Source organism: Mauremys mutica, chromosome 11, assembly GCF_020497125.1.
Source record: "Mauremys mutica isolate MM-2020 ecotype Southern chromosome 11, ASM2049712v1, whole genome shotgun sequence".
Lineage (NCBI taxonomy): Eukaryota > Metazoa > Chordata > Testudines > Geoemydidae > Mauremys > Mauremys mutica.
Window position 1 is genome coordinate 70080093 of NC_059082.1, and position 26659 is coordinate 70106751.

Here is a 26659-nt window from a genome sequence, read left to right on the forward strand (position 1 = left end):
CCTTAGGACAAAACTTCTATGCCTCCTCAGATGAAGGATTTTTCTGAGTATATTTCAAAGAAACATGTAAAATCTCATTTATGCAGACCTGCTGCATGTCTCACTAACTGTGAGGGAGAGAGCAACTCCCTTATTTGGAGGAATCTTTCTAGAGCCGTTTCTTTTAGACACTGTGGAGGTTTCCGTGCGACAGTTAACATCTATTCTCCCCTGATGCAGGTTGCCCCAGTCTGGCATGGTCAAAAAGCAGGGCAGCTGATAGTTCTTGTGGAGAAAGCACATGACATAAATGCTAAAATGTATAAAAGCGACATCAGTTTTCTTTCCATGTATCCTGCAACCACAGAATCAGACAATCCAAATATTTCTGATGAGTGTTTCTTCACCACTTGGGGGCTGAGGGTTGATCGTCCAGCAGCAGGAGGAGTTTGCAAACCCTGTGTACTCCCTGGGGCTGAAGCGAGAGGCTGTGAGTGCTCCAAGCAGACCAGAGAGGGTGTCCCTTGGCTCTTAGCCGTGCTTTATCAGTGCACAGCCGGAGTCCCTCTGGAGTTGTTGCGTGGGAGGGAACAGGATATCCTGCACTTTCCAGCGCGCTTCGGAGTTGTGCAGAAAAACATCAGCTTCTTTCCTGTGTGTGCAGGATTTGGCAGCCCTTCATGTGAGTCTGGAGCATTCGTGCCACGTTCAGTGTTAGCAGCGCACTGTTATCCATGTGTCTCTGAGGGACATGGTGCGTAGCAGGGACCCCAAACAAGGTGCACTAGGCACAGTAACACAGTATCACACTGTGTCTGATGTTGCGGGAGTCATTACTTTAGCACAGTCAGTGTGGTCTATTACATTAAGTCTAGTTAAAGGCTGATATGGTCTAGTTAAGGTTTCTAATGGAGGTCAGCTAGGACAGCTCTGAGAGGCCCCTCCAACTGTGTGAGGCAGTGGGGCATTTGGGTCTGAAATGACGGGTGTCTCTTATAATGAGGATGATTGAAAGAGGTGCAGATCAGGTTTGGTTCTGGGGATGGCAAAGGGGGACTGAACCCCCTGGGGAGCTGCCAGGGACATTTTTGGTGTAGTGCCAGTATTAGTTTTCCTCTCATCTGTGTTTCTCTGCCTCATTCATGTCGGTCCTCTTTCTCCGGCTATCCCACTCTTTTACATAGGTGTCTCTCTCCTCTGTCTCTTTGTAGCTCAGATTGAACGCCGCAGATCAGTTTTGTCCCAAACCGCTTCCTTTTCCTTAGTTGGTGCCTGTTTATTCAGTACAAACATCATTGAACAAACTTGGCATTGCATACTGTGTTTAGCCGTTGGGTAAATATTTATCCAATTAGAAGCTTATTTCCAGATTTATTGTTAGGTTTTGCTCTTTGGATATTGGCAAGTCCTTCACTTTGGATCGATTATCAGGAAGTTTTTAAAACTTCTCCCTCTTGTGAGGATGAATTTTGCTGCATGTGTTTCAAGGAGACATTTAAATTCTCATTGCTTGACATCTCTGCTGGCCTCATTGAGGAGTTGTGTCCATCAGAAGCATGGCCAAATGTTATTATGCTGTGCCTGGCAAATGGGACAATGCTTCTCCTTGCAGAATACAGGAAAGTTACTAAACATATTGCTGTACCAGGTAATGTTCTGGCTAGGCGGTAACTCACACAAGACTGTTGGTGCACTCTGCAGAACAATGTGTTCCCTGTTATTTTTCAATCTCTTACATTCTGGCTTTGCATTGTCTATTATTTATTCAGATTACACTCAGCCAAAAGCCATGGTTAATGTGACTGGGCTGTAAAGTATGTTCATGCATTTGCAAGAGCATAGCAATACCAGTGCCTCTCGATTATACATTGCAATTGAAATATTAGCAGCTGGAGTATGTTTTTTTAAATGTGAATATTAATACCCATGAATGGTGCCACATTGACAGCTCTGGAGACTAGAGTTTCAGTGCTCAAGGGATGCAGAATCAGGTCCTCAAATGCAAATTCACCAATGAGTATAAACGACTCCTAGACAGTTTTGTATCCAAGGTTTAAACACGTGGTTGTTTCAGATTTTTCATGCTGATATTTTCCTTCTGTCTCTGTATACTGGTCTTTATTAGTCTCTCTGTGATGGTGTCCCATGGGTCCAGGATTTACAAGACACTGCTGTAGCAATCCCAAGGGTGGAGCATGACTATCTCCAGACTGTGCAGCAGACATAAATGAATTAAAAAGTGCATCCTCTGTGGCTAGTCCCCTCTCCCCATTCTAATTCCTTCCTTCTACCTGGTGGTAGAATTGTTTTCATGTGCACGTTGAATCCCCTAATCTATTGCTAGGCATTTTTATTGTGGTTTTCAATTCTAAAGCAGAACCAGAGTTTTCTCTTATCACCACTTTGATTCCAAGTGCAGGGCTTCAAATATATAGACCAGGGGTCGGCAACCTTTTGGAAGTGGTGTGCCGAGTCTTCATTTATTCACTCTGATTTAAGGTTTCGCGTGCCAGTAATACATTTTAACATTTTTAGTAGGTCTCTTTCTATAAGTTTATAATATATAACTAAACTATTGTTGTATGTAAAGTAAATAAGATTTTTTAAATGTTCAAGAAGCTTCGTTTAAAATTAAATTAAAATGCAGAGCCCCAGACCGGTGGCCAGGACCCAGGCAGTGTGAGTGCCACTGAAAATCAGCTCACGTGCTGCCTTCGGCACACATGCCATAGGTTGCCTGCCCCTGATATAGACACATAGCACAATCTAGGGGCAGAGAGAAAGAATGACCACAAGTGACAGATGTTAGTAACATTGCTTACTGCAATACTGGAAGGTGCACTTAGCTACTACAGTGATGAGGGCAGTATATGAACCTGTTTAGAATAGATTTGTTACTTAGTTCTGCTTTCCATGAATAGCTACTTCAGCTTGTGAAATACACCTCTACCCTGATATAACGCCACCCGATACAACACAAATTCGGATATAACGTGGTAAAGCAGCACTCCTGGGGAGGCAGGGCTGCACGCTCTGGTGGATCAAAGCAAGTTCGATATAATACGGTTTCACCTATAACACGGTAAGATTTTTTGGCTCCCGAGGACAGCGTTATATCAGGGTAGAGGTGTACTAAAAAGAACAGTCATTATAGCAAGGATGCATTGATCTTTTTGAGTCATTCCACCTCTAGACACAGGCTGGGGACTGAACACTGATCACATTTATCCTGGAAAGAAGATAGTATTCCAAAATCTTCCCCACTCCACCTGATTTTGTGCTCACTTACACGAGTTTCCCAACAGTGCAGTTACTCATGTACCCTGGTGTGAGATGAAACAGTCCCTCTATTGCTAAAACCTCTTACAAGTGCCATCTTTACTTGAGGTGCCGCTGCCTATGCATTGGGGGTTTTGCCATGACCATATATTCTTCTTGACTCTGAAATACCTATGAATACATGGTTCATTGAGGGGTTACAGGTGTTTTATATAGGTGGCAATGATTTAACCCCTGCTTTGGTGACTAATGCAGAATGCTACTTTATGAATCTTCTCCCACTAAACACTGACACACTTTTTAAACACAACCAGTGCGGTAGGGGGTGGCAGTTATCATGGACAGCTAGAGCCTGTGATAGGTGATCTTCAGCCCTACTTGTTTTCTGGTTGTAGTGAAGCAGAACAGTTGCAGTAAAAGACCCTCATAGCACAACCAGATCATACATTTGTAACAATATTTTAACAGTTCAAAGAGAGGAGCACATGCTAATCCAGGGTTTTTTTAATTAAGAGAGTGCATTATAATGTCCAATTACACCACTACCTCGATATAACGCTACCCGACATAACACGCATTTGGATATAACGCGGTAAAGCAGCGCTCCGGGGGGGCGGGGCTGCGCACTCCCGTGGATCAAAGCAAGTTTGATATAACGCAGTTTCACCTATAACACGGTAAGATTTTTTGGCTCCCAAGGACAGTGTTATATCGAGGTAGAGATGTATTTTATAGCTGACCTATAAGGACATTTTCATTCTATTTTGAAACCACATGGCAATTGTTTATTCTGTGTGTATTTCAGATAGCTGGTCCACAAAGACTATCCTGAATACAGAATAACCCGAAAGGACCCATTATGGCTTGTGCTGTCATGCAGTTTTTACGGAAAACCCAAAGCTTTAAGTTCCTGTGGATTCCCTTGACCACATCCTTCCGATTCTCTAAAAAAGGCTACAGGATATTAGCCCCTCAGAATTTTTTAAACTATGAATCCTTAAAACAACAGTACAAACCAGAAGTGCCAGAGTACTTCAATTTTGCAACCGATGTGCTGGACAAATGGACTGAAATGGAAAAGGTAACATTCCTTTAACTTTCTTCTGTTAAGATTTTCAGGTTGGGTATCAGAGGAAAAACATAGTTGGCAGAAGCAAGTGATATTATTTTCTGGCTACAGATTGGTAACCCTCTCAGTTCAGAGAGGCAATGCCATTGGAGTATAGGACTAACAGCCAGGAATCCCCAAGTTATAAATGCTCCACTGCTTTTGGGCCCACTCATAGCTCTTGCTTACTTGAATAGCCTCCCTGAGTGCAATGAGACTGTGAGCATGAGTAACAGAAGAAAGAGGGTCTTGTGACTGCAACACTGCCCTGAGACTCAGAAGATCTGAGCTCTGACACTGTCTTCCTGTGTGAGTTTGAGTAAATCACAGAGGGCTTGTTGACACTTACAGGCCTGCGCCAGGGCAGCTGCACCGCTGTAGCACTTAGTGAAGATGCTACCTACACTGATGGGATTACTTCTTCTGTCAGCATAGGCACTCCACCTCCCTGAGAGGCGGTAGCTATGTTGACGGGAGAAGACCTCCTGTCAACATAGTGCTGTCCACACCATGAGATAGGTCGGTATAACTGCATCACTCAGGAATCCACACCCCTGAGTGACACACTTATACTAACATAAGTTGGTAGTGTAGACCAAGCCCTAACCTCTCTGTGCCTCAATTCCCATCTGCAAATTTCACTTGCTACCCTTCATCTTTCTTGTCTACTTAGAATGTAAACTCTTCAAGTCAGGAATTATCTCTATGGGTATGTCTACACTACGAAATTAGGTCAATTTTATAGATGTCGATATTTTTAGAATTTGATTTTATACAGTCTATTGCATATGTCCACACTAAGCACATTAAGTCGGCGGAGTGTGTCCTCACTACTGCAGCTAGCATCGACTTACAGAGCGGTGCACTGTGGGTAGCTATCCCACAGTTCCCGCAGTCTCTGCTGCCCATTGGACTTCTGGGTTAAGCTCCCAATGCCTGATGGGGCAAAAACTTTGTCACGGGTGGTTTTGGGTACACGTCGTCAGGCCCCCTCCCTCCCTCCTTCCATGAAAGCAACGGCAGACAATCGTTTTGCACCTTTTTTCCAGGTCCCGTCCTCTGGACCCGCTCAGCCCGCTGCCTGCCTGGATGATCGGAACCCCAGGCAGGCAGTGGGCTGAGCAGAGCTGGCAGACAGAGCCCCAGACTGGCAGGAATGTTTTCTCTAGCTACAGAAGTTACCTAATGCAATGTCTATATCTATGGCCTTCCTGCTCACAAAGCGGTCATGCCCCCGCCCAAGGCTGACACAGCGTGGAGTGCATGTGACACAGTGACCTGCCTTGGGCAGGATCACTAGCAAGGCATGATACTTTTGCCGTTAAGCAAACACAGCAATTCTTTCCTGGCCTCTGCCACTGAATGCCTCCCTGCATTACGCTGTGCCCTATCAGTGCGGGAGAACTGCATGAGCTCGGAAAACAGGTCATCGCGAGTGCGTTTTTTTCACCTTCTAATCTGCGATAACCTCAGGGACGGAGATGATAGGGGGAGCGTAGAAACATTCTAGGGGGACTGCATGGTCACCTGTGCTGCTGAGTTCGCCATGCTGGCCAAACAGGAAATGAAATGCAAAAGTTCCGGGGCTTTTCCTGTGTACCTGGCTAGTGTATCTGAATTCAAAGTGCTGTCCAGAGCGGTCACAATGGAGCACTCTGGGATAGCTCCAGGAGGCCAATACCGTCAAATTGCACCCACACTACTGCAAATTCGACCCGGTGATGTCGATGTCAGCGCTAATCCCCTCATCAGGGAGGAGTACAAAATCGATTTTAAGAGCCCTTTAAGTCGACAAAAATGTCATTGTGTGGATGGGTGCAGGGTTGAATCGATCTAATGTTGCTAAATTCGACCTAAACTCGTAGTGTATACCAGGGCTGTGTGTATGTACAACACCTAGCACAGAAGAACCTCAGTGTGGATTGGGGACATGACTATAATACAGATATTAGTAATAGGTAGAAGAGATGCCGGATTAGACCCATAGACACATCACAAATTGTGTCTCAGTCTTTCTGTCGGAAAAATGGGGGTGAATCATCACTATTGCATAATATGAGGTTATCATTCTTGGGCAGAAAAGACAACTTTTTACAGGATGCAAGCAAAATTTTCAAGGCTCAACATCTGAAGAAAAGGTCTGTGGCCAAGGAAGGAGGCGCAGGATTTCTCCTTAAAATGCACAAATAAAAATCTACTCACCTTGTTACCAGTGCCTGACGATTACACATTATATTGCTTTGAAATGGAACTTGTTCTTAATATGTACAGATCTCTGTCACACCAGTGAAGATCTCAACTAGCATGCTACGCATTACCTACACTCTATTCATAAATAACACTTGGTCCCTCATTACACTAATTGAATCTATTTCCCTATGTTAAGTTCTCCTCACACCTTCTATGGGCCATCTTAATTATCACTTCAAAAAGTTTTTTTTCCTCCTGCTGACGATAGCTCATCTCAATTGATTAGACTTTTCCTGTTGGTATGCATACTTCCACCTATTCATGTTCTCTGTATGTATAAATATCTCCTGTGTGTTCCATTCTATGCATCCGAAGAAGTGAGCTGCAGCTCACGAAAGCTCATGCTAAAATAAATTTGTTAGTCTTTAAGGTGCCACAAGTACTCCTGTTCTTTTTACTTGGTCCCTCAATAGCAAGTTTTAGCCAAGGATTTCAATGCACCTTAGAAGCATCAGTTAATTTATCCACACAACACCCCAACACACACAGTAACCTCTGCTGACAAATGGAGCGTCAGACTCAGAGAGGTTTAGATCTGCATTTTCAAAAGGCGTTTCTGATTTTGGGTGTTTAGATTTTTGGACCTTTGGTCTAATTTTAAGAAGTGCTGAGCACCTCCCACTGCAATTGAAGACAGTATGAACTGCAGGTATTCCACCCGTCTGAAACCCAGGCTGCAGGTATCTATCTGGGTACAACCCCCCAAACTTTGAGGCATCCAAAAATACAGGGCACTTTGGAAAATATAGGCATGGCCGGAGCCAAAGTGACCCTCAGTTTTCTGCCCTAGCCATTGTGCAGCATTTTCTCATTATCTAATGTGTTAGCTTCAGGAAAGGAACTTGACATCTATAGACTATTCTAAATCTGGGGTGAAATCCCAGCTCCGTTGAAGTCAATGGCAAAACTCTACAGATTTCAGTGGGGTGAGGATTTCTGCCTTTGTGTATAAGTAATGAACATTCCTCTGTCTTGGAAAGTTGGACTTGAGGGACGGTTACATGCATATCAAGCTAAGCACTTACAACATACCGTGTCGTTCATTAGGAAGGAAAGAGACCTACAAGGCTAGCCCTGTGGTGGGTAAACGATAAAGGCGATGAGGTGAGGTGGAACTTTGAGGAGCTTGGATTCCACTCCAGAAAAGTGGCCAATGTACTCTCTGAGGTATGTGGTCTGCAGAAAGGAGACAGAGTTATGCTGATGCTACCCCGGATACCAGAATGGTGGCTAATAAATGTGGCTTGTATGCGAACAGGTTAGTAAAAATAATAGGAATTATGAATGAAATCATGAATAATCAATAATTAATGAGATCAAAACTACAAACACATCCATGATGAGAAACACCAATGCTGTACTGCTAAAAAATGCTTGTAACATCAAGATGTGTCTTCATTTGTACTATTGGATTTTCAGCCACACTTTACTTCTCCCATTAACAAAAACCTACTATCCCATGTGCCTGTATCACTGTCCTTCTCCACTGCTCATGACAAACTGCAAATGTACCCGTCATCTGCTTGCAAGAGCAATAGCACACATTTAAATTTGTTTGTCTGGCCAAGTTTTTGCCAATGGGATTTGTTAGATATTTAGGCTTTTCTAAGTCTGAATATTTAATAAAAGCCAAAGTATCTCAGTGCCTCATGGACATAAATAACTTAGCCTCACAACACCTCTGTGAGGCAGAGAAGTAGTATCCATATTTTACAGATGAGGAAGTGGGACACAGAGAGTTTAATTATATCAGTGGGAGGCATGGGTGCTCAGAAAATCAGACCCTAAGTGACTTGCCTAAGGTCATAGAGAAAATCTGTGCTAGAACTGAGGTCTTGTCTACACTACAGGGGAAATTCAATTTAAGTTACACAATTTGAGTTATGTGAATAGTGTAACTTTGTCTGCAGTCAATTTAGTGCGTCTTTACTAGACCCACTAAATCGACCGCCAATGCATTGATTGCCACTCGTTGATCCCCCAGTAAGTGTAGACAAGCCCATCGGATCTCCTGAGTCCAAGGCCAGACCGTTATCCACAAGTCCATCCTCCCTCTCTAGTACAACCAATCATATATCTAATAATCTGTATATATATATACACATATAGACACATGCTGCTTGTAGAATAGGGTCTTTTATATAGGATTTGAAGTTTTCTTATGTTGCTAATTGGCTCCCATAGTAAAACATGAGATATATGATGAAGAGTAGGAATGGAAGCAAGAGACTGTTTGAAGGAGGAAGGTGAAGCTATCAAACTCCTAAGAGACATTAACCCATCGACTCTTATTAATAAATATTCAACCCATCATTCTTACAAGTATATCACTTCCATATGAGAGAAATCTTTCTCTTACTAGTTTCTCTTATCCCACTACGCTAAAGACATTTTGTGTGATAGTACTTGCTAATTTATATTGATCTTAATTTATAATTCAGTCTGTGAAAAAGCAATATATGTACAAACACAGACCCAAAACCTATTCATTTATTCACAAACATAACTTCTGAAGCCAGTGGATCTATTAGTAAGAGTGAGGTGGGAAGAATTTAGTAAATAGATTTGTACAATCCTATTATTAAATTTTAAAGCTGGCTCCTCCTTTAGGAACTATCCTTATTCCTGGGACAACACAGTTGACAGCAAAAGATATTCTCCATAGAGTACAAACATCAAAGGCAAAGTGTATTATCACTGATGATGTTTTGGCACCAGCTGTAGATTGCATTGTGTCCGAATGCCAGTCTTTGAAATTCAAGCTAATTGTGTCAGAGGACCAGAGGGAAGGATGGCTGAACTTTAAAGACCTATTTAGGTGAGTAGCTGCCACTGTCAAAGTGCTGCAGTAACATGAAAGAAAAGCCGGGTGGCTGGTTTGTTAATAATAAGTGTTAATGTCGAATATGGTGAAACATTTTCATCTCTTTAGAAGGGGGAGAAATGAACATTGGAAAAAATACCAATGAGCATGTAATTCTATTGACTGTTAGGAACCAGAAACAGGCCAGTGCCCGTTTTGTTTGTATTTAATGTGTACGAACTAGTATTTAACCACAAAATACATGTTCAGGCAGCATTTCCCCAGGGGTGGAGCACCCCCCCCATGGAGGATGCAAGGGACTAGCTGGGGGTTGTTGACAAAGAACATTGGCAATGCTAGTTTTCCCCATGCTGCCCTGCTAACATAGTGGGGCTAAAATGGGGGCACGATTGGTTTTATTTTCCTAAAAGGGTGGGGCTCGGTTATTAAAGGCTTGGGAAATGCTGTGGTCAGATAATAACATTGATTCCGCGGTCCCAGTTCACAAAGGTGTGAACATACTGATCAAAGGTTCACACTCAGTTCTTCATAATTAGGCTAACGCTTTCCCTGGTATAGCTCACTGCCCCAGCTCAGCTGTGCTTACTGGTGTTGTGGGTGGCTGGAGCCAAGGTACTCTCCCACTTATTTCCTTGGCATATGGCCAGACTCACTACTGGGTGTGTGATCCCCAGCTTGAGGACACATAATCGCGCTAGCTTTCGTCAAGCTAGAGTGCTAAAAATAGAACGCAGCCACTGAGGGACAAGCAGTGAGATGGGCTACCTATCCTAAATAAGTGCTCATCAGAAACCTTAGACACATACTCAGGGCAGCTAGCCTAAAATTCTATTTTTAATTCACAGAGCTGGGAATCACACCCCTAATTCCAAATGTAGACACCCCTTGTAGTTGATTACTATCCCAAGATTTTCTTTTAATGTAGAATTTTAACTGCAGATGGTGAGAGAAAGAAAAAAGTGGAAAATTGAAATGTAAAGTTTGCAGATTGTTTTTTTTTTAAGCCAGATCTCATGCCCTCTGACCTGTTAATATGCAGCCAAGTTCTGCATATTATCCGTGATATGTAGTCACACTTCTCTCAAGATAAACCTGGGAAAAAGCTACTTCCTTCAGTGCAGATAAGCACCGTCTCTTGTAACTCTGCAAGAGTTTTTTTTATTTGATCATCATCTGGGATCCATAAGTTATATTTTTTTTACTTACTTTATTCACCATCTTGTATTTTTTAAAGAAACGCTAATGCTGATCACAGTTGTGTGACCACAAGGAATCAAGATCCAATGACCATCTTTTTTACCAGTGGAACAACAGGGTCTCCAAAAATGACTGAACATTCCCACAGTAGTTATGGCATTGGACTGACTGTAAATGGAAGGTATGGCTCATAACTGCTTTAAACCACATGGGTATTTCTTCAAAATGGTCACATGGCAGAAGTGAAGGAAGCATAGCACTTCACTAATATCCCTCTGTTTCAATAGCTTAGAAAATATCAAAGTTCCATTTAATTCATGACAAGATTATTTTTCCAGGAGACAAGAATTAATTTGAGTAATTCCACTAGCCAGTTATGGTTACCGTGAATCAGAGCACTGGTATGTAGTTGCTTTTCTTATCCTAAAAAAAAAAATCCAACACTCTCTATTAAGAAGGGAACCAACCTCTCCTACTGGATATTCAAAGAAGATCAGATGATTTATAAAGCATCTGTAAGGACCTTTATAAAGAGGTTTTATAAGGTTTATAAAGGCATGGGTTTATCACAGCATATGAGAAATGCACTGAACCCCTCCCACAAAAACAAGATAACTTTATGAAAGCTCAGATTTGCAAATGGGATATTTTATCTTGGGAAAATAACATTGATACTATAGTACATTCCACTATGACTGGCAAGTAATCATAGATAAGAGAACACCAAATAAAAGTAAAGTAAAATGAGAAACTCTTACCCCCTAAAAAGCAAACTAAACAAAATCGCCTCCAAATTCACAAATATGAATTCAAGATGCTCTGTTTTGAGACATCATAAGCCTTTGTACTGGTACAATATTTTAATGATAAAATGCAAAGCTAATCTATAATAATGACACAGTGGCCATGTTTGGTGGCTTACTCTTGTTTGGGGTTTCAGCTGTTCGCTAATCTCAAGACAAGATAGTGACTGTTTGTCCCAGTAATATTTTTGCTGTCATCATTTTTATATTCATTCTGTTTAAAAAAATTGTTCACAGATTTTTCTTTACCAGGTACTGGCTGGATTTAACCTCCTCCGACATACTCTGGAATGCATCAGACACAGGCTGGGCAAAGTCAGCTTGGAGTAGCGTTTTTGCACCCTGGATTCAGGGGGCATGTGTGTTTGTACATAGCATGCCACGTTTTGACCCAACCACTGTCCTAGATGTAAGTTACAAGAACAATGGCATTTTCCTAACAGCCTGGTTTGCCTCCCTTGCTGCTCTAGCCCAGATGTTCACCTCTCCCACTGCACAGCAGATAACATGCTGCAGCTCTTCACTTTAGGATCCTCTGCACGTTTATTATTACACAGTGAACAATAGTAGTGGCTACATGAGCATCTTGTATAGCATTTCAGTCAGGAACTGCAATATTTCAACACTGAAGAGGGAGATGATACAAGACTGAGTTTTTTAACCTTATAAATTGGCATTGGTATTATATTTTATAATATCCTGCACATACAACTTTGGATGCTATGAGAAACAGCCACGCATCATTCACTTTACATGGGATATTCCACATCCCTACTACTATGGTTTCCTTACTGAAGCTACACTTACAAGGTAGCATCCTTAACATTGCATATCCTTTTGTTAATCTGATTGCTGGAAAACACTAGCTAGTGTCAGAATATTTGGGGAATGTTTTACGGATGATACTTTTGTTTCCAATTGTTTTCTGAGTAATAAGAGCTTTAACTGTAAGGAAATGCTTTGAGAATGCAAACCCTTCTGTGACAAGACGCTTGGAATGTGACGCTAACTATAAAAGCTATTTAAAGATGAAAAAATACTTATGACTTCAACACTAGCTGTATTTTCAAGGCTAGTCAACATAATGTTCATGTGTTTCATAAATTGGTTGGAGCCATTACATTCATAAATACATAAATATCTTACATTTAGGTTTCCTTGGGAGTAAAATAACTGTGGGAAACATTGTTATTTTTGGTTGCAACATTTAGACGGTTTTTAATTTAAATTCTTTAGACTCTGTCCAGATTTCCCATCACAACCTTCTGTTCTGCTCCAACTGCTTATCGAATGCTTGTGCAGCATAATCTGACCAGGTAAACAATGATCAAAATATTTTATCATATTAGATCATCGTATTTTACCAAACCAGTAGCCAAATTCTGCTTTTAGTTTGGTTAAGTTACTCAAGGTTTACAATGGTACAACAGAAATTTGGCTGTGTATTTCTCAATGTCTTGAATTTTACGTATTAGAAATAAAGTCAGAGTTCCATAATATGATACACGGGGATAATATAAATCCCACAAATTTAGCAAATTACAGTGAAATGGAGTAAGACTTTGAAAAGCAGTTTAGCAGCACTGACAGTACTTTGAGTTTTAGTATTGGAAATATACTTTTATAATCAGATCTTAAGCTTTGTTTTATAGTCCGAGTTTACAGAAAGACCACTTTGGTAGGGCAATCAAAATATTTTTCCCCATTACTGGTGTTCCTGGAATACAATAACTACAAGGGTATTTTTGTATCAAATCAGTTTGACTGAAATGTACAAGGATTGGTGATTATGACAATGCTACTATGGCATGAATAAGCTTTTGATAATATCATTAGGGCTGAATGCCAATACTCTTCTGTGTTTTAAGATCCTACTGAAAGCTTAGAATAAGACTATTTTACCTTTAACATCTTGTAAAATATGGAACTTGCAGTTTTATGTGCATTCTTTCACAATGAGCCAAATTTATCTTCAGTTTAACTTCATGCAATTACATTAAAATGAACTGGGCTCAATAAATATTTTATGTATATTCTGTAGGAAGGAGACATGATAAAGGGATACAATAGTGAATGGACAAAAAAGGTAGATCAGCTAATTCTAGTTACCCTTTCTAGAAATACAAGACCAAGAAGCCATTTCACGAAACTGGAAGGCAGCAAATTGAGATTCTGATCATGTAGGTGATTCCACACAAGTGCTACACCAACATGGACCCCTACTGACTTCAGAAAAGCTGTGTGTGGGTTTAGGGGTCTGCGTACACAGCTCCAGTGAAGTCAGTGTGGCTCTGCATAGGCACAGGAGTCTGCTCATGTGGAGTCACTTGCAGGACTGGACCATTAAAACTAACAACAGGAACTACTTTTCATGCAGTGAACAATTAGCCTGTGGAACTTATTGCCACAAGGTATCACTGAGGCCAAGCGAAGGAAAAAAAAAAGACTTTATATTGCTATGGATATGAGAGGCTCCACAGCTACAGTAGTGAGGATTTAAAACACACACACAAACAAGAGTTCTGGAAGGATATAAATCCTCATGCTTCAGGGCATAAGCCAACTCAGCAACTCATGTCATTTAAGATCTGATTATTCTCCCCCCGCCCACTCTCAATTCCTCTGCAGAATCAACTCCTTTTGACACATTTCTACTAAAAGAGACACAAAGAATCTAATCTGCCTTTTATATGTATTTTCTTACTGTGGCAGTTTTAACCCCTTTAAAACTCTGATCATCCTTTTTCCCTTTCATGCAAAGCTATAAATTCAAGAGCCTGAAGCACTGTGTGAGTGCAGGGGAGCCAATGAACCCGCAAGTGATGGAGCAGTGGAAAAAGCAAACCGGGCTGGATATCTATGAAGGTTATGGCCAGACAGAAACGGTACAGTCAAATGCTTTAAAAAACACAGAAGTAAATTCCATTCAGACTGCTAAGAAAATACCTTTGAAAAAATAATATACAGTCATGTCATCTTTCAGAGGGAAAAATAAATTGTAATAATAAATGATGATGGAAAAATCTAGTTTTAATAAGTCACTCAGAACACTAAGGCCTTTATCAGAAACCCTTTAAATCAGTGGAAGAACTCCCACTTCAGTGGGCTTTGGATTGGGACTTAATACAGCAGAAGCATATTCCTCTTTATCACAGGTGAAATTCTGCCTGTTAAAGATTTACATTCACAACTCACATTCACTTCAATTGGAGCTATAAGCACAATTCTGAGGGCAGAATTTGGTCCCTAGAAGTTTACTCAGTGAATGTATGATTATAATGAAGCATTCATTGTTGTTTCTCAGAGAAGTTGCTATATACTGTAACTTATTTGTCAGACTAGTTGAGTATATTAAATATAAATTAAAAACTGAATACATGAGATTGCAGAGTTTACTTTTAAAAACCTTTTGGTGTAGGTGCTGGTTTGCGGAACATTCAAGGGAATGAAAATTAAACCAGGTTCAATGGGAATGCCGTCTCCAGCATATGACGTTAAGGTATTGTGCATCAGATCTATCAGTCCTATGGGACCTTTTTCTCCAAGCAAGAAGGTTACTGATTTCTCCTCAGGGAGGCTCAAGAAAGCTTAGGGTAGACAAAGAGAGGATTTCCCCCCCGCTGCTGAATCATTTTCAGTTTAGCTCTCCAGAAAGTCAGATTCCTCTTACATTATACAAATTTTCATTAGATAGTTTGTGAAATTTCTTGCTGGGTCCCAGGTAGAGATAAGTAGGGGAAGATAAGATCAATAGGGGAAACAAAAAACAAAAACAAGCCCAGGCTGCATTCAGTAGTTACATCATAGGGAAGGATGATATGACAATGACTGAGAAACTCTCTCTAGAAAATTGCATACATTGATTGATTGATACATTGAACTCTATATATGTTATCTGAGTGATTCTACTACATCCCTACACTAGTGGTTCTTAACTAGGGGTATGCACCCCTGGAGGTACGCAGAGGTCTTCTAGTGCAGGGGTCCCCAACCTTTTTAGGTCCAGGGACCGGTTTCGTTTGCCGGACCCTCCGCAGGCATGCCTGCGGGAGGTCCAGCTGAGCCGCGGGACGAGCGCTCCCTCCGCAGTCGTGCCTGCGGGAGGTCCGCTGCTCCCGGGGCTCAGCTGGAGCTTCCGCAGGCACGCCTGCGGGAGGTCCACCGGCTCCAGTGGAGCTTCCGCAGGCGTGCCTGCGGAAGCTCCAGCTGAGCCCAGGGAGCAGCGGACCTCCCGCAGGCACGACTGCGGAGGGAGCGCTCGTCCCGCGGCTCAGCTGGACCTCCCGCAGGCATGCCTGCGGAAGCTGCACTGGGTCGGTTCGCGGCCCGGTTTCTAAGAGGCCGCGGACCGGTACCGGGCCGCGGACCGGGGGTTGGGGACCCCTGTTCTAGTGGATACATCAACTCATCTAGATATTTGTCTAGTTTTACAATAGGCTACATAAAGGCACTAGCAAGGTCAGTACAAACATACGACTTGTTTATACTGCTCTATATACTACACACTGAAATGTAAGTACAATATTTATATTCTAGTTGATTTATTTTATAGTTATATGATAGAAATGAGAAAGTAATGAATTTTTCAGTAAACAAGACAAATCAGCCTCCTGAAAAGGGTACAGTAGTCTGGAAAGGTTGAGAGTCACTGCCCTACACCAGTCTCAGTGGAAGAGTTAGTTAGAGGATATTGGAAAGGACTTGCTAATGCAGGCAAATCTTTGGGCAACTTTCTGCACTTCAGTTTTCCCACCCGGTCAATTGCTATATATCTTTTTGCTCAGTTGGGTGTTACTAAGCTTAATTAATGTTTGTATAGTGCTTTGGAATCTTCAGGTGAAAATTTATTCTTTTCTGTTTCATTTAGGAAGGGAAGCTTCTCTTGATGGTTACAGTTACTTCTATTATTGACTTTTTAAATTCAGTATTTCCAAATAAATATGCAGGTTTTATTAGTTTAATGAAAATTATGGCTTAAATTAAACACCAAGGTAACACCACTCTGTATTTTGTCGGGGTTTAGATTATAGATGAACACGGCAATATTCTGCCTCCTGGAGAAGAAGGAAATATCGCCATCAAAGCAAAACCTACGAGACCTTTTTGTCTTTTCACTCAATATATAGTAAGGAACTTCACAAACTTAAATTGCACACTTGTTAAATTCCTTATAAACACACAAAAATTATAAAATTCAATTACTATTCAGCCGCTGAAACTAAACATTATTATTTGTATTGTGGTAACACCTAGAGATTCCATCCCCATTATGCACGGTGCTGTACTAACACATAACAGAACGATGATCCCCGCCTGAAGGAGTTTACAATCTAAATGCCTGCAAAGTCTCTGTAGTACAGACCACACCCCACAAGTTTACAAAGCTAAATACCAGAACTAAATGGATAATAGCAAAAGATGGAAACTAAGATGAATTGGCAAGGGAGATTTGTTTTCAGACCAGATTTTCACTAAAGTGAAAAGCTACAGAAAGGCTGTTACAGATGGCAGGTGCTGCAAAAGTGAAGGCTGTCACACTAACAGAGCCCACACTCTAGAAAAAGTGAATATGATTCATTATATGGTTGAAAGGAAAGTAATACTAGATAAGAAGCAATGCACATGTACTTCCTCTTTACTACTATTGCAGACTAAATTAAAGCTAATAAGTCTTTTCTTTTATTAAAACCAACTGTGACCATGCCATCCCAACAGTGCAATGAGGGAGGGACAGGAAACATCAATGTTTAAATTACCCCCTCTAGCCAATCCAGGAGTCAGTTTAGTTAGCTTTAGAGGGAGCTACATACACCCCCTTTCTTAGCTAGGATTGGTCAACCCAAACACATCTTTTTTTTTTTTTTTTGACAACTAGGGGGTGGAGGGAAAGGGAACAGCAGAGACAAAAAGGAAAATAAGAGCTGGGAAATCTTCCCCCAAATAAACTTAATACTACATAACATAGACATCTCAGCCCATAATCCTCAAAGGTTCCTAATACGATGGGCCAAGATACATATTTTGGGTAGTTCATTATGATTAAAAACAAGTCTAAAACCTAGTCAAAGACATAACCCACAACAACTATATTAACTCCACATCTGTTGAGTTTTGCTGTGTTTATTTCATACATTATGGGCTTTGTATTCAATCCACAATTATGAATATGAACAATGTTTGAAAAAATGTTTTCCATTCATGTTGTTCATATCTGCTGGTATTTTATTATGCATCACTATGATATGGACTACTCAGCAAGGCTGAATTTTTGCATGCTAAATTATGTTGTAATATAAATTAAATGCTGGAATAAAATGAGATCAGTTTCTTGCATACATTAGAGTATAATCTTTTATTTGCAGAAAGGTTAATGTTTGTCAAATACAATTTAATGTTTACTAGGATGATCCAGAGAGAACTGACTCAACATTACAAGGGAATTTCTATATCACTGGGGACAGGGGGATTGTAGATGAAGATGGATACTTCTGGTTTGTTGGAAGAGATGATGATGTCATCAATTCTGCTGGGTAACAATTTATGTGTGCATTCATTACAATGTTAGGACTCAAAAAATGCAGATGATGCCAACACACCGTTGTTTTATATGCACACTTCACCAACTAATAGATGTATATAACAATAAAAGACTTTTCTTCATTTAAAGATATCGTATTGGACCATTTGAAGTAGAAAGTGCACTGATAGAGCACCCAGCAGTAGTAGAATCAGCTGTTGTCAGCAGCCCAGACCCCATCAGAGGAGAGGTAAAGGACTTAAGATATCTTATGTGCTTGGATTTTTTATAGAAATATGTATTTTAAAAAAGCCTTAAACAGAATCCTGAGGCAGCTGGCTACTCCAAACGGTTGTTGAAACATTCCATTCACATCAAAGCCCTCAGCAAATTCTTAATGGTCATCTAGACATAGGGGTGGCTGAAGTGGGGCCATCGCTGCATTGCAAAGTAACTGCAATCTTCGCTACAATGAATATAGAGGTGCAGCCCACAGAGGCCCCACATTCCAACATGCCATATCTTCATTTGAGCATCCATACTGCTTATATAATTTTTCATACTGGGACTTGTTGTCCCTATAGGTTGACATTGCAAATTAAAAGATAAGGATGGCTGCAATTTACTCCACTTTCTGCATATTACACACATAAGCAGCTGCTGGACTCAAATTGGTAATGGGGCATTCACCTTGGTGAAGTTTTTTGTACCTGCACTGTAAATTAGTTACTTTGTAATGGGCCAGCAAGTGAATTTTGTTAAACATTAAGACCTTGTACTGTATTATGTGCATTTTGTTTCATCAGCATTTAATCTTTTAAGGTCGTGAAAGCCTTTGTTGTTTTGGCATCTGATTATGTTTCACATGATCCAGAAAAACTGATTGAAGAGCTACAGGACCACGTTAAAAAGGTCACTGCTCCATACAAGTATCCTAGAAAAGTAAGTGATTAACCATAAGTATTTTAGATAATTACATTACATTTAGTCAACAAGTGGCATAAGAGAACTTTCATGTACAAAAGCTTTATTATACCACCCTCCTCCATACAACTCATAAGCAGGCTTGAGAGGTTTAGATTTGTCGGTAAATGTCAGTAAACACTGATTTTACCGTACACATAAACCAAACCAAAACCAAAATATTTTCCAATGAAAATAATCTAAATTTAAAGACCGGCAAAGAAAGAAAAATGCTGCTTGAGAACGAGTTTGATTTAAGCATATTTATTTTGTATATTTTGACATGTGATGTTGACAGTTTGTTCTTAAGTTATAAAGCTTTAACTTTTTGAATCTCAACATCTACTGTCACTAAATATTGTCCAATCCCCCATTAGTTCCCACAGCTGTGAAAAATGTAAAAAGAAAAAGCTTAAAACCAATACTCTTGTGCCCTGTGAAAACTGAAATTGATAAATATTGAAAAAATGCTTAAAACTAAGCATTGATATTACGTCAAAATTATAAAAAATACAAATAAAATTCTGCCATGATTAATCATAAGAATCTAACAGAGGACAGGTGAATAAATATAATTATTCTAACATCTCACATTTTCAATGTTTATTTTTTGCAAACATATGATGTACTCTTTGAAGATGTTCATATACCAGAGTGATGAGGATAGTACAGAAACCCAGAAAAATGGATAGGAGATGAAGGGAATTGAGAGCAGTAGGACACACAACCCTGAAAAAATATACACTTACTTGGGAGCTGTGGTTTCAATGTTGCCTCAGAATGCATTTCTATCTTAAATAGGTTCTCTTCAAATTATCCTTTTGTCTTCTCCAGACTCACAAGATTTCATTTTTGCTCTACTGTAAGGGCCAATGGATGTTTGAAATAGAAATCCTTGCTCTTTGCCCTCTCTGCTACATTTAATAGCAAGTGAACAGCAAATATGTTTGTTTGAATTTCATAGCTCTACGTGTCTCCACTTTATATTAAAGAATTTATAGCAATGCTAAATTTGATTCTATGATATGGAAATAGTGCAGAGAAACCCTGTGCTCGAATCTTACTTTTCCTGCAGTGTGCATAAGGCTCATCCTTTAGCATTTCTGTTGCATGGAAGGGGCAGAACACTGAAAGCCCACAAAGATTTGCCAAGACTCCTGGATGGTGGCATCAAGTGATCTGTCATAATACAGACTCCCCAACCACAGATGCAGAGAAGCTGCAGAGGTTACTGAAACCTGAGGCTGAAAAGCAGCTATACAATGGCCCACACTGACACTCAGTGACTTGCAGTGGCTAGAAAGAGATCCTGTCCCAAAGAGCTTCCCAACACAAAGTTTAGTTATTCCCTGTACTGAGCCAGAATAAGAGTTGCCCCTCAAAGAGCAAATTACTAAACAAGGAACATTTATAGTAACAGTGTCAGAAAGATGCATAAACTAATTATTTCAAGATGCACTGAAATATAACTGGTTGATGTTTTATAACTATAAAATCTACCGATTGTTAATCCAGTTTTGGAATTTCTTCAAAAAAATTTTCTATGCAAACTATACATTTTTCTATGGTGGAGAACCATCTAGCAAAATGTTTCCAGCATAAAGAATATGACATTGAGAAATTAAGGAACAGAATCTTTAAGAGTTTGACACTAAAGTTTCAGTACATCATGAACATCAGTTTATTTCTCATAGCGATGGGCCTACAGCAGATTTTTAAAAGATAAAGTCAAGGATTTTTAATAATCCAAAAAGAATCTATTTATCCAAAAAGAATGTTTTTCCTTTGCTAAACTTTCTGTTGCTGATACTTTTATCCATTTAAACTCCTTACAATAGATCTCATGGAAAATGTCTTCCTTTTCCATAACTGGATTGATTTAATGTCTTCCATGTCTGTACAAGAGAGCAAATATTGTACACACGTAGAGCAGATTATCTACCTCTTACTATATATTCTATTAGTTGTAATTTCTTCTCTTTTCCAATAGGTGGAGTTTGTTCAACAGTTGCCAAAGACAGTCAGTGGGAAGATCAGAAGAAATGAATTGCGCAAGCAGGAGTGGGGAAAAGCTTAGAGTTATCTAGTGTTTATTTTCCATAATTTGTTCATCCAAAAATATTATATATTACTGATATATGGTGCAATTTTTTGTTCTCTTGACCTATTATACATATTACAAATTTAGAGCATCATCGTGCATTGTATGCACAGCTAAAACTTCATGGACTTTAGTGAACATTTTGGCTATGCAAGCAATGCAGGGTTAGATCCTCAAAGTGCTTATTAAACACTGAAACTTGCTATTCAAGCTAGTCCACATTTCCAGGCCAGGTCACTAAACATGTTAAGTTCTGACAGGATGATACCAGGATCCATGATTGCATGTCTGGCCTAAATCCTACTCCTGTTTAAAAATTACTATCTGTGGTAGTGGCTGGATATAAGAATTTAATAGCAAAGTTTGTGTGTTCTTGTGCATTTCAATATCCAAGATGCTCCTCCAGCTCAGTTATTCAACAGGGTTCATGTCCAAGCTCCTGGAGCAAACAAATTTGAGTGTACTTGCCTGCATTCAGTTCCTCCTGTGTTCTGGGCAATCAAGTGTGGTGCAAGGCTTTCCTCAGTTTAAGTGTTAATATATTTATTAAAAAAAAAATCAAAGAAAATTAACCCGCATAAGTAGTTTTCCGTATCTGTTAGTTTTAAATAATACACATGCAATAAGCATCTCTACTCACCGTTTGCATACTCCTGGTTCACAGCTCTCAGATGTTTTTTGGTTCATCCTTTCCACTACAACCGTTTCTCTTTCTATCATACATTTTTAATGTACCCATAACCCTGGTAAATTGGTAATCTAGGGCTTACGCATAAATTTTCAAGTCAATGACTATGCTTTTGCTTCTCAGCATTCATATTTATGTTCACAGTAAGCAGTGGTTGGAACTGATATATAAAAATATTTTCCCTAAAATTTCCTTTTAGGATAGGAAAATCTTCCCAAAATTGAGTTTTCACTTATGAAAATCCTGGAATTTAAGTATTCATTTTGTGAAAGTGGGTGGAGTTACAAGGTAGTCTCTGTTATTAAATGAAGTACAGGTATCTAAATATCCGCCTTGACACAACATTTGACTGTCCCAGACACTGTGTAATGAACATGGTGTGAGAATAGAGATAGACTGATAGAAAAATAAATGTTACATCAACTGAAGGGTTAACATTTTTGCTATGGTACTTTTAAGTTTATTTACTCAAAATGTCACAGGAATTTACGTTTATCTTTATTTCATTTCAGTAATGAAGACTATATAAAATAATTTTAAAACCATCATTACTGCTTCAAGTATAATTTCTTAGACAGAAAGGGTTAAAGATATATGCATACATTGTAAAGAGTTAGTTACATACAGATGTATTTTTAGAAAAACGTAGTCGCAAACAAAATTTGTATCACTAACACTGATATTTAAGGATTGGGCCGGTAAAAAAATCTAAAATACCTGATAAGAGAATAAAAATATTAAAACTTGAGATACTAGCTGCTTATACTTTTATGTTAGTCATGCTAACCTCTTCAAATTTTCTCAAGTTATTAATGTCTGTCTCCACTTATGCTTCATGAGTTCCATTTTGATTTGAAGTAAGCCCAGCAATGTCACTTATGCCCAATCCTCATAAGTGGAATCTGTGGCATCATTTGCTTAATTTTTTTTTGTAGTATCAGTGAACACTTAGCATATGTTAAGATTGGGACAAAAATTAACTAACATTCAAGTTCTCATAGAAGGTCTGAGACCCGGATATTTCCTGTGAGAATTTCCTGAAGAATCTGAGTTTATTCCAGGAGATGTTAAACCAGCTGCAGTGGGGGAAAGAGTAGAAATAGCATTAGTGGATTTTTCCTTTAGAAGTACATGCTCCCACTTGAAATATCCACAGCCTCTCTTCTTTCCTTCATGTTTTCCAACAGGACAACTGTAGAACACTTTGCCATGATTTGGACCAGCACTGGACACATTTAGTCTTTTAGCCCTTCGACCACAGTTACATAAGGGTGGAGTCAGTTTGTCACTTTTCACAGCTTTTAAAGATTGGTTCAGGCTGACTGTGGAGTTTAAGAGAACAGTAGGCACTTTGTATGAACTTGAATTTCTCAAAGATAGGGGCTGATCAGAAGATGCAGCTTCATCTTCATGTACAGTGAATGGCTGTTTTTTTGATGGAGGTAAACTTTTTGGACTAGACGGTTTCCTCTTAGGAGTCTGAGAGAAAGGGGTGGAATGATTTGCAGTTGAAACTGTACTTGATAAAGTAGCATTTACCTTCGCAGACGGTAACTTAAAAGCAGAACAATTTAAGGCCTGCTTTTGGGCTATTCCTACATCATAGATAGTAGTATTAGGACTTCTGTACACAATAGACTTAGAAGCCTCCAAACGTTCATTATGTTGCGCCAAACATTCAAAGTCTGAATTCTTCATAGCTGGTTCTTTCAAAACCATCCCTTCTCCAAAGACTGATGAAGTCTTTGCATTTGGGTCATCTTTAAGCTTCATAGAGTCTGTATTTTCTTCATGCTGTGATTCTGGTATTAAAGCTACATCTTCCCAATCAGTCAACATAGATAAACAATCAGAACTGGTACTTATATCTACATTAGAGATATTAACAGAGGAAATAGTAGTGGAGACAAGCACTAGCCCTGAACCAAGTACTGAAGAGCTATACTTGGAAGTAGAAATAAGATGTCCATTATTTAATCCATTCTGGATGCCTGGCAGTAAATTACAATGAGAAGCCTGTAGTTGTCCAAAGGGAACAGGAAGTCTGCCAATATGTGGAGATAAGGAGCTTTCGGTTTGACCACATCCATCAATCTTTGTGCAGATTCTAGACCCAACATGGACATTTGCAGAGGAACTTGTAGAACTGGACTCTTGCTGGTCTTTTCCCTTTACACTGGAGTTTATATCCATTTTATCAAGTTTATTGTGTTCATTCTCAGCTGGACAGCTGCTGTTGCAAATTCTATCTTTATCTGAAGTTTCAGCACCATCATCACTTCCCAGTGGATTCTCTTCAGTGGGGTTCACATTCAAAGACCTGGACACTGAATTCTTCTTTGGCTGTACCTAGGGATTCCATAAGCAAATCCAAGATTTTGAAAATTGGATGTCAACAGGTTTTAGAAATCAATGTATGAGACAAATGAGAGAGTCTGCGAAGGATGCTTTAACTCAAATTCAAGTTTAAAGTGTTTGTTTTTTCAGTGAACTCACCTTTTGTCTGTGCTCTGGGACTTGAGGCAAGAAGAAAGGAAGATATGAAGAAGTCACTAACCTTATCCAAAGATCTAGTAATTTTCATCACACATCCATCACAGATCATCCTCCAAGCAAGACGGGCAGTATTCCGAGAATCATCCAACCCTTCAGAAGACATGTTATCATAAACTCTTCGTTATTTTAATGTACTACTGGCAACAGTAATGAAAAGTAGCCTAACTTAGGGGAGAGTTACGAGAATGTAGTGCTTGTTAAAAGGGATACAGACAACATTGAAAAACATTCATTCACAGGATGGCAGTTCAAGCTCCTCTACATGACACTATGAGAGTTACAATCTGTGTGGGTGGAAACTTCCATGATTATTCAAATCTTTGGGGATCTCTCTACTGAGCCATTTATCATGATCAAACAATGCTAATAGTTTTTGTGATGTGTATTAACTGCTACCAGATGGCACCAACTTTTGGTTCTTTTTTGCACAAGTAACTTAGAGCCCAATCTTATAAAGTCCTCTACACAAAGCACTGCGATTGACTTCACTGAGAGTTCTGTGCCTGGAGAACTTGCAGAATCAGATCTTAGAAATGAAAAACCCAGTGTCCTGAATCATCCAGTCCCTCTTATTCAGATTTTTTTGTAATGCAGAACATTACATAACATGGAAATAATTAGGGTTATAATTGCTGTTTCATGAAGCTAATCAAAATACACTCTCCAACAAGAACTGTCATGTTGTACTCACCAGAATGTTCCCGTCCTGCAAATTCTATCCCCAGATCCTGTAAAGCACCATTTAGCCCTTTTGGCTTTCTAGTGTAGAAGAGCTAAGGAAAAGAAAAACATTTCTAAAATGTTACAGTATATTAACCAATTCACTGTTGCTGCCTTACCCTGTCAAATTCTTCAGTTACATATGTACAGTTTGCATCTAAGACAGAAGTAACTGAATAGCCTATTGGGATTACAACTATAAATTGCATCATACTGTTCATTTAAATTGTAGTATGTGATGTAAATTCCTTTTAAATGGAACACAGAGAAAGTATTCCAAGAAACACCGAATATTTCTTGTTTGCTGAGAAACACAGAATATGCATTTTGCTATGGTAAATGAAAAGTGACTCTATTCAAATAATTTTAGACAAGTCAAGAGTATTTTATCGTCATTCATTTTTACAATACCAGTTGTGCTATTTAGAATGCACTAACTGGGAAAACCCCAATTCTTGCGCTAAATTCAGAAGTGCTATCTATGCAGAGGAAGTTTACTGTGTTTTAGCTAAGGAGGGAAAGCAGTAATGGAAGCATGAAAGACCAGAAAGGGAAGACAGAAGGAAGAGCAAGAGATAGAAGGCAAGTCAAAACAGCTGGAAAATTTCTCATAGCAAGTGATACAGATACAGATTTTGTCTGTAAAATCAAGCCTTCTAGAATTAAAATGTGTATAGTTCTGAAGGATACATTGTTCTTTTCTATCCATCAATAAAATGTGTGTGAATGTATACAAGGAACAAATAGGTAACCCTAGTTTCTTGTACATTCACTATTCTTAATCCTTTGAGGTGGAGGTGAAACATTTTTACCCATATAATCTATTAATTCTCTCACCTTGTATGTTGCTCTGAGATCAATCCAGGAGTTTAAAATATCAGGTTTTCGCAGCTGCTTCCTTTTGCACTCATACTGCAAACAAACCCCCAGATCCCAGTCTGCACAAGAGAGAAAAACAACAAACTTTTCACTCTTTATTTTCATGATTACTAAGTATTGATCAAATAAGAATAAACTAGAATTTGATAAAAGCAATAGATCAGCAAAATAAACTAACCACAATGGTTTACAAAATAATCACTGCAGGCAGAATGCTTCGCTTTCTTTACAGGGGGAACTGATTGGCCAAGTAATTGAAGGCACTAAATCAGGGGTGAGCAAACTTTTTGGCCCAAGGGCCACATCTGGGAATAGAAATTGCATGGCGGGCCATGAATGCTCACAAAATTGGGGTTGGGGTACAGGAGGGGGTGCGGGCTCCAGCTGGGGGTGCGGGCTGTAGGATGAGGGTGGGGATGAGGAGTTTGGGGTGTAGGAGGTGCTCCAGGCTGGGACCGAGAGGTTTGGAGGGTGGGAGAGTGATCAGGGCTGGGGCAGGGGGTTGGAGTGTGGAGGGAGGCTCAGGGATGCTGGCTCCAGGCAGCGCTTACCTTGACGCTGCTTCCGGAAGCAGCGTCATGTCCCTTCTCTGTTTCCTATGTGGAGGCGCATCCAGGCAGCTCCGCATGCTGCCCCGTCCGCAGGCACTGCCCCTCCAGCTCCCATTGGCTGCGGCTCCCGCGGCCAATGGGAGCTGCAGGGGCGGCACTTGGGGCAGGGGCAGCATGCAGAGCAGAGTCCCCTGGCTGCCCCTACATGTAGGAGCCGGAGAGGGGGCCATGCTGCTGCTTCCAG

At 39.9% G+C, this 26659-nt stretch overlaps 2 protein-coding genes across 9 annotated transcripts in view; one reads left to right on the forward strand and one right to left on the reverse strand.

Moving 5' to 3' along the window:
• Window positions 1-26659, reverse strand: part of LOC123344587 (ERI1 exoribonuclease 2-like) — a 39309-nt gene that overhangs the window by 9461 nt on the left and 3189 nt on the right. For 4 of the 6 annotated variants that reach the window (XM_044980964.1, XM_044980967.1, XM_044980965.1 and 1 more), the window contains exons 6-9: window positions 25823-25923; window positions 24957-25038; window positions 24267-24355; window positions 22429-24058 (exon numbers count right to left, since the gene is read on the reverse strand). In XM_044980964.1, the coding sequence (XP_044836899.1) occupies window positions 22697-24058; window positions 24267-24355; window positions 24957-25038; window positions 25823-25923 (1634 nt within the window). In that variant the 3' untranslated portion in view covers window positions 22429-22696. Of the gene's footprint in view, window positions 1-22428; window positions 24059-24266; window positions 24356-24956; window positions 25039-25822; window positions 25924-26659 lie in introns of those variants that run through there. The other 2 variants (XM_044980970.1, XM_044980969.1) reach the window with 1 other exon arrangement.
• ACSM3 (acyl-CoA synthetase medium chain family member 3) lies at window positions 502-21057 on the forward strand. Of its 3 annotated transcripts, XM_044980971.1 has the most exons (14): window positions 536-661; window positions 4064-4339; window positions 7664-7874; window positions 9227-9434; window positions 10675-10818; window positions 11693-11849; window positions 12677-12756; window positions 14202-14325; window positions 14859-14939; window positions 16464-16565; window positions 17843-17970; window positions 18108-18207; window positions 18780-18899; window positions 20911-21057. In XM_044980971.1, the coding sequence occupies exons 2-14, from the start codon at window positions 4118-4120 to the stop codon at window positions 20995-20997; spliced, it is 1764 nt and encodes a 587-aa protein (XP_044836906.1). In that variant the 5' UTR covers window positions 536-661; window positions 4064-4117; the 3' UTR covers window positions 20998-21057. The 3 variants fall into 3 exon arrangements, 2 of the variants coding, with proteins under 2 accessions (XP_044836906.1, XP_044836907.1); XR_006572585.1 differs by lacking the exons at window positions 17843-17970; window positions 20911-21057 and having other exon boundaries at window positions 502-661; window positions 18780-18897; XM_044980972.1 differs by lacking the exons at window positions 536-661; window positions 4064-4339; window positions 9227-9434 and having other exon boundaries at window positions 7825-7874.

Coding starts and splice junctions, on each gene's coding strand:
- ACSM3 (XM_044980971.1), top strand. CDS start 4,118: ATGGCTTGTGCTGTCATGCAGTTTTTACGGAAAACCCAAAGCTTTAAG. Junction 7,875..9,226: donor TGTGGCTTGTATGCGAACAG/GTTAGTAAAAAT, acceptor CTCCTCCTTTAG/GAACTATCCTTATTCCTGGG. Junction 9,435..10,674: donor AACTTTAAAGACCTATTTAG/GTGAGTAGCTGC, acceptor TATTTTTTAAAG/AAACGCTAATGCTGATCACA.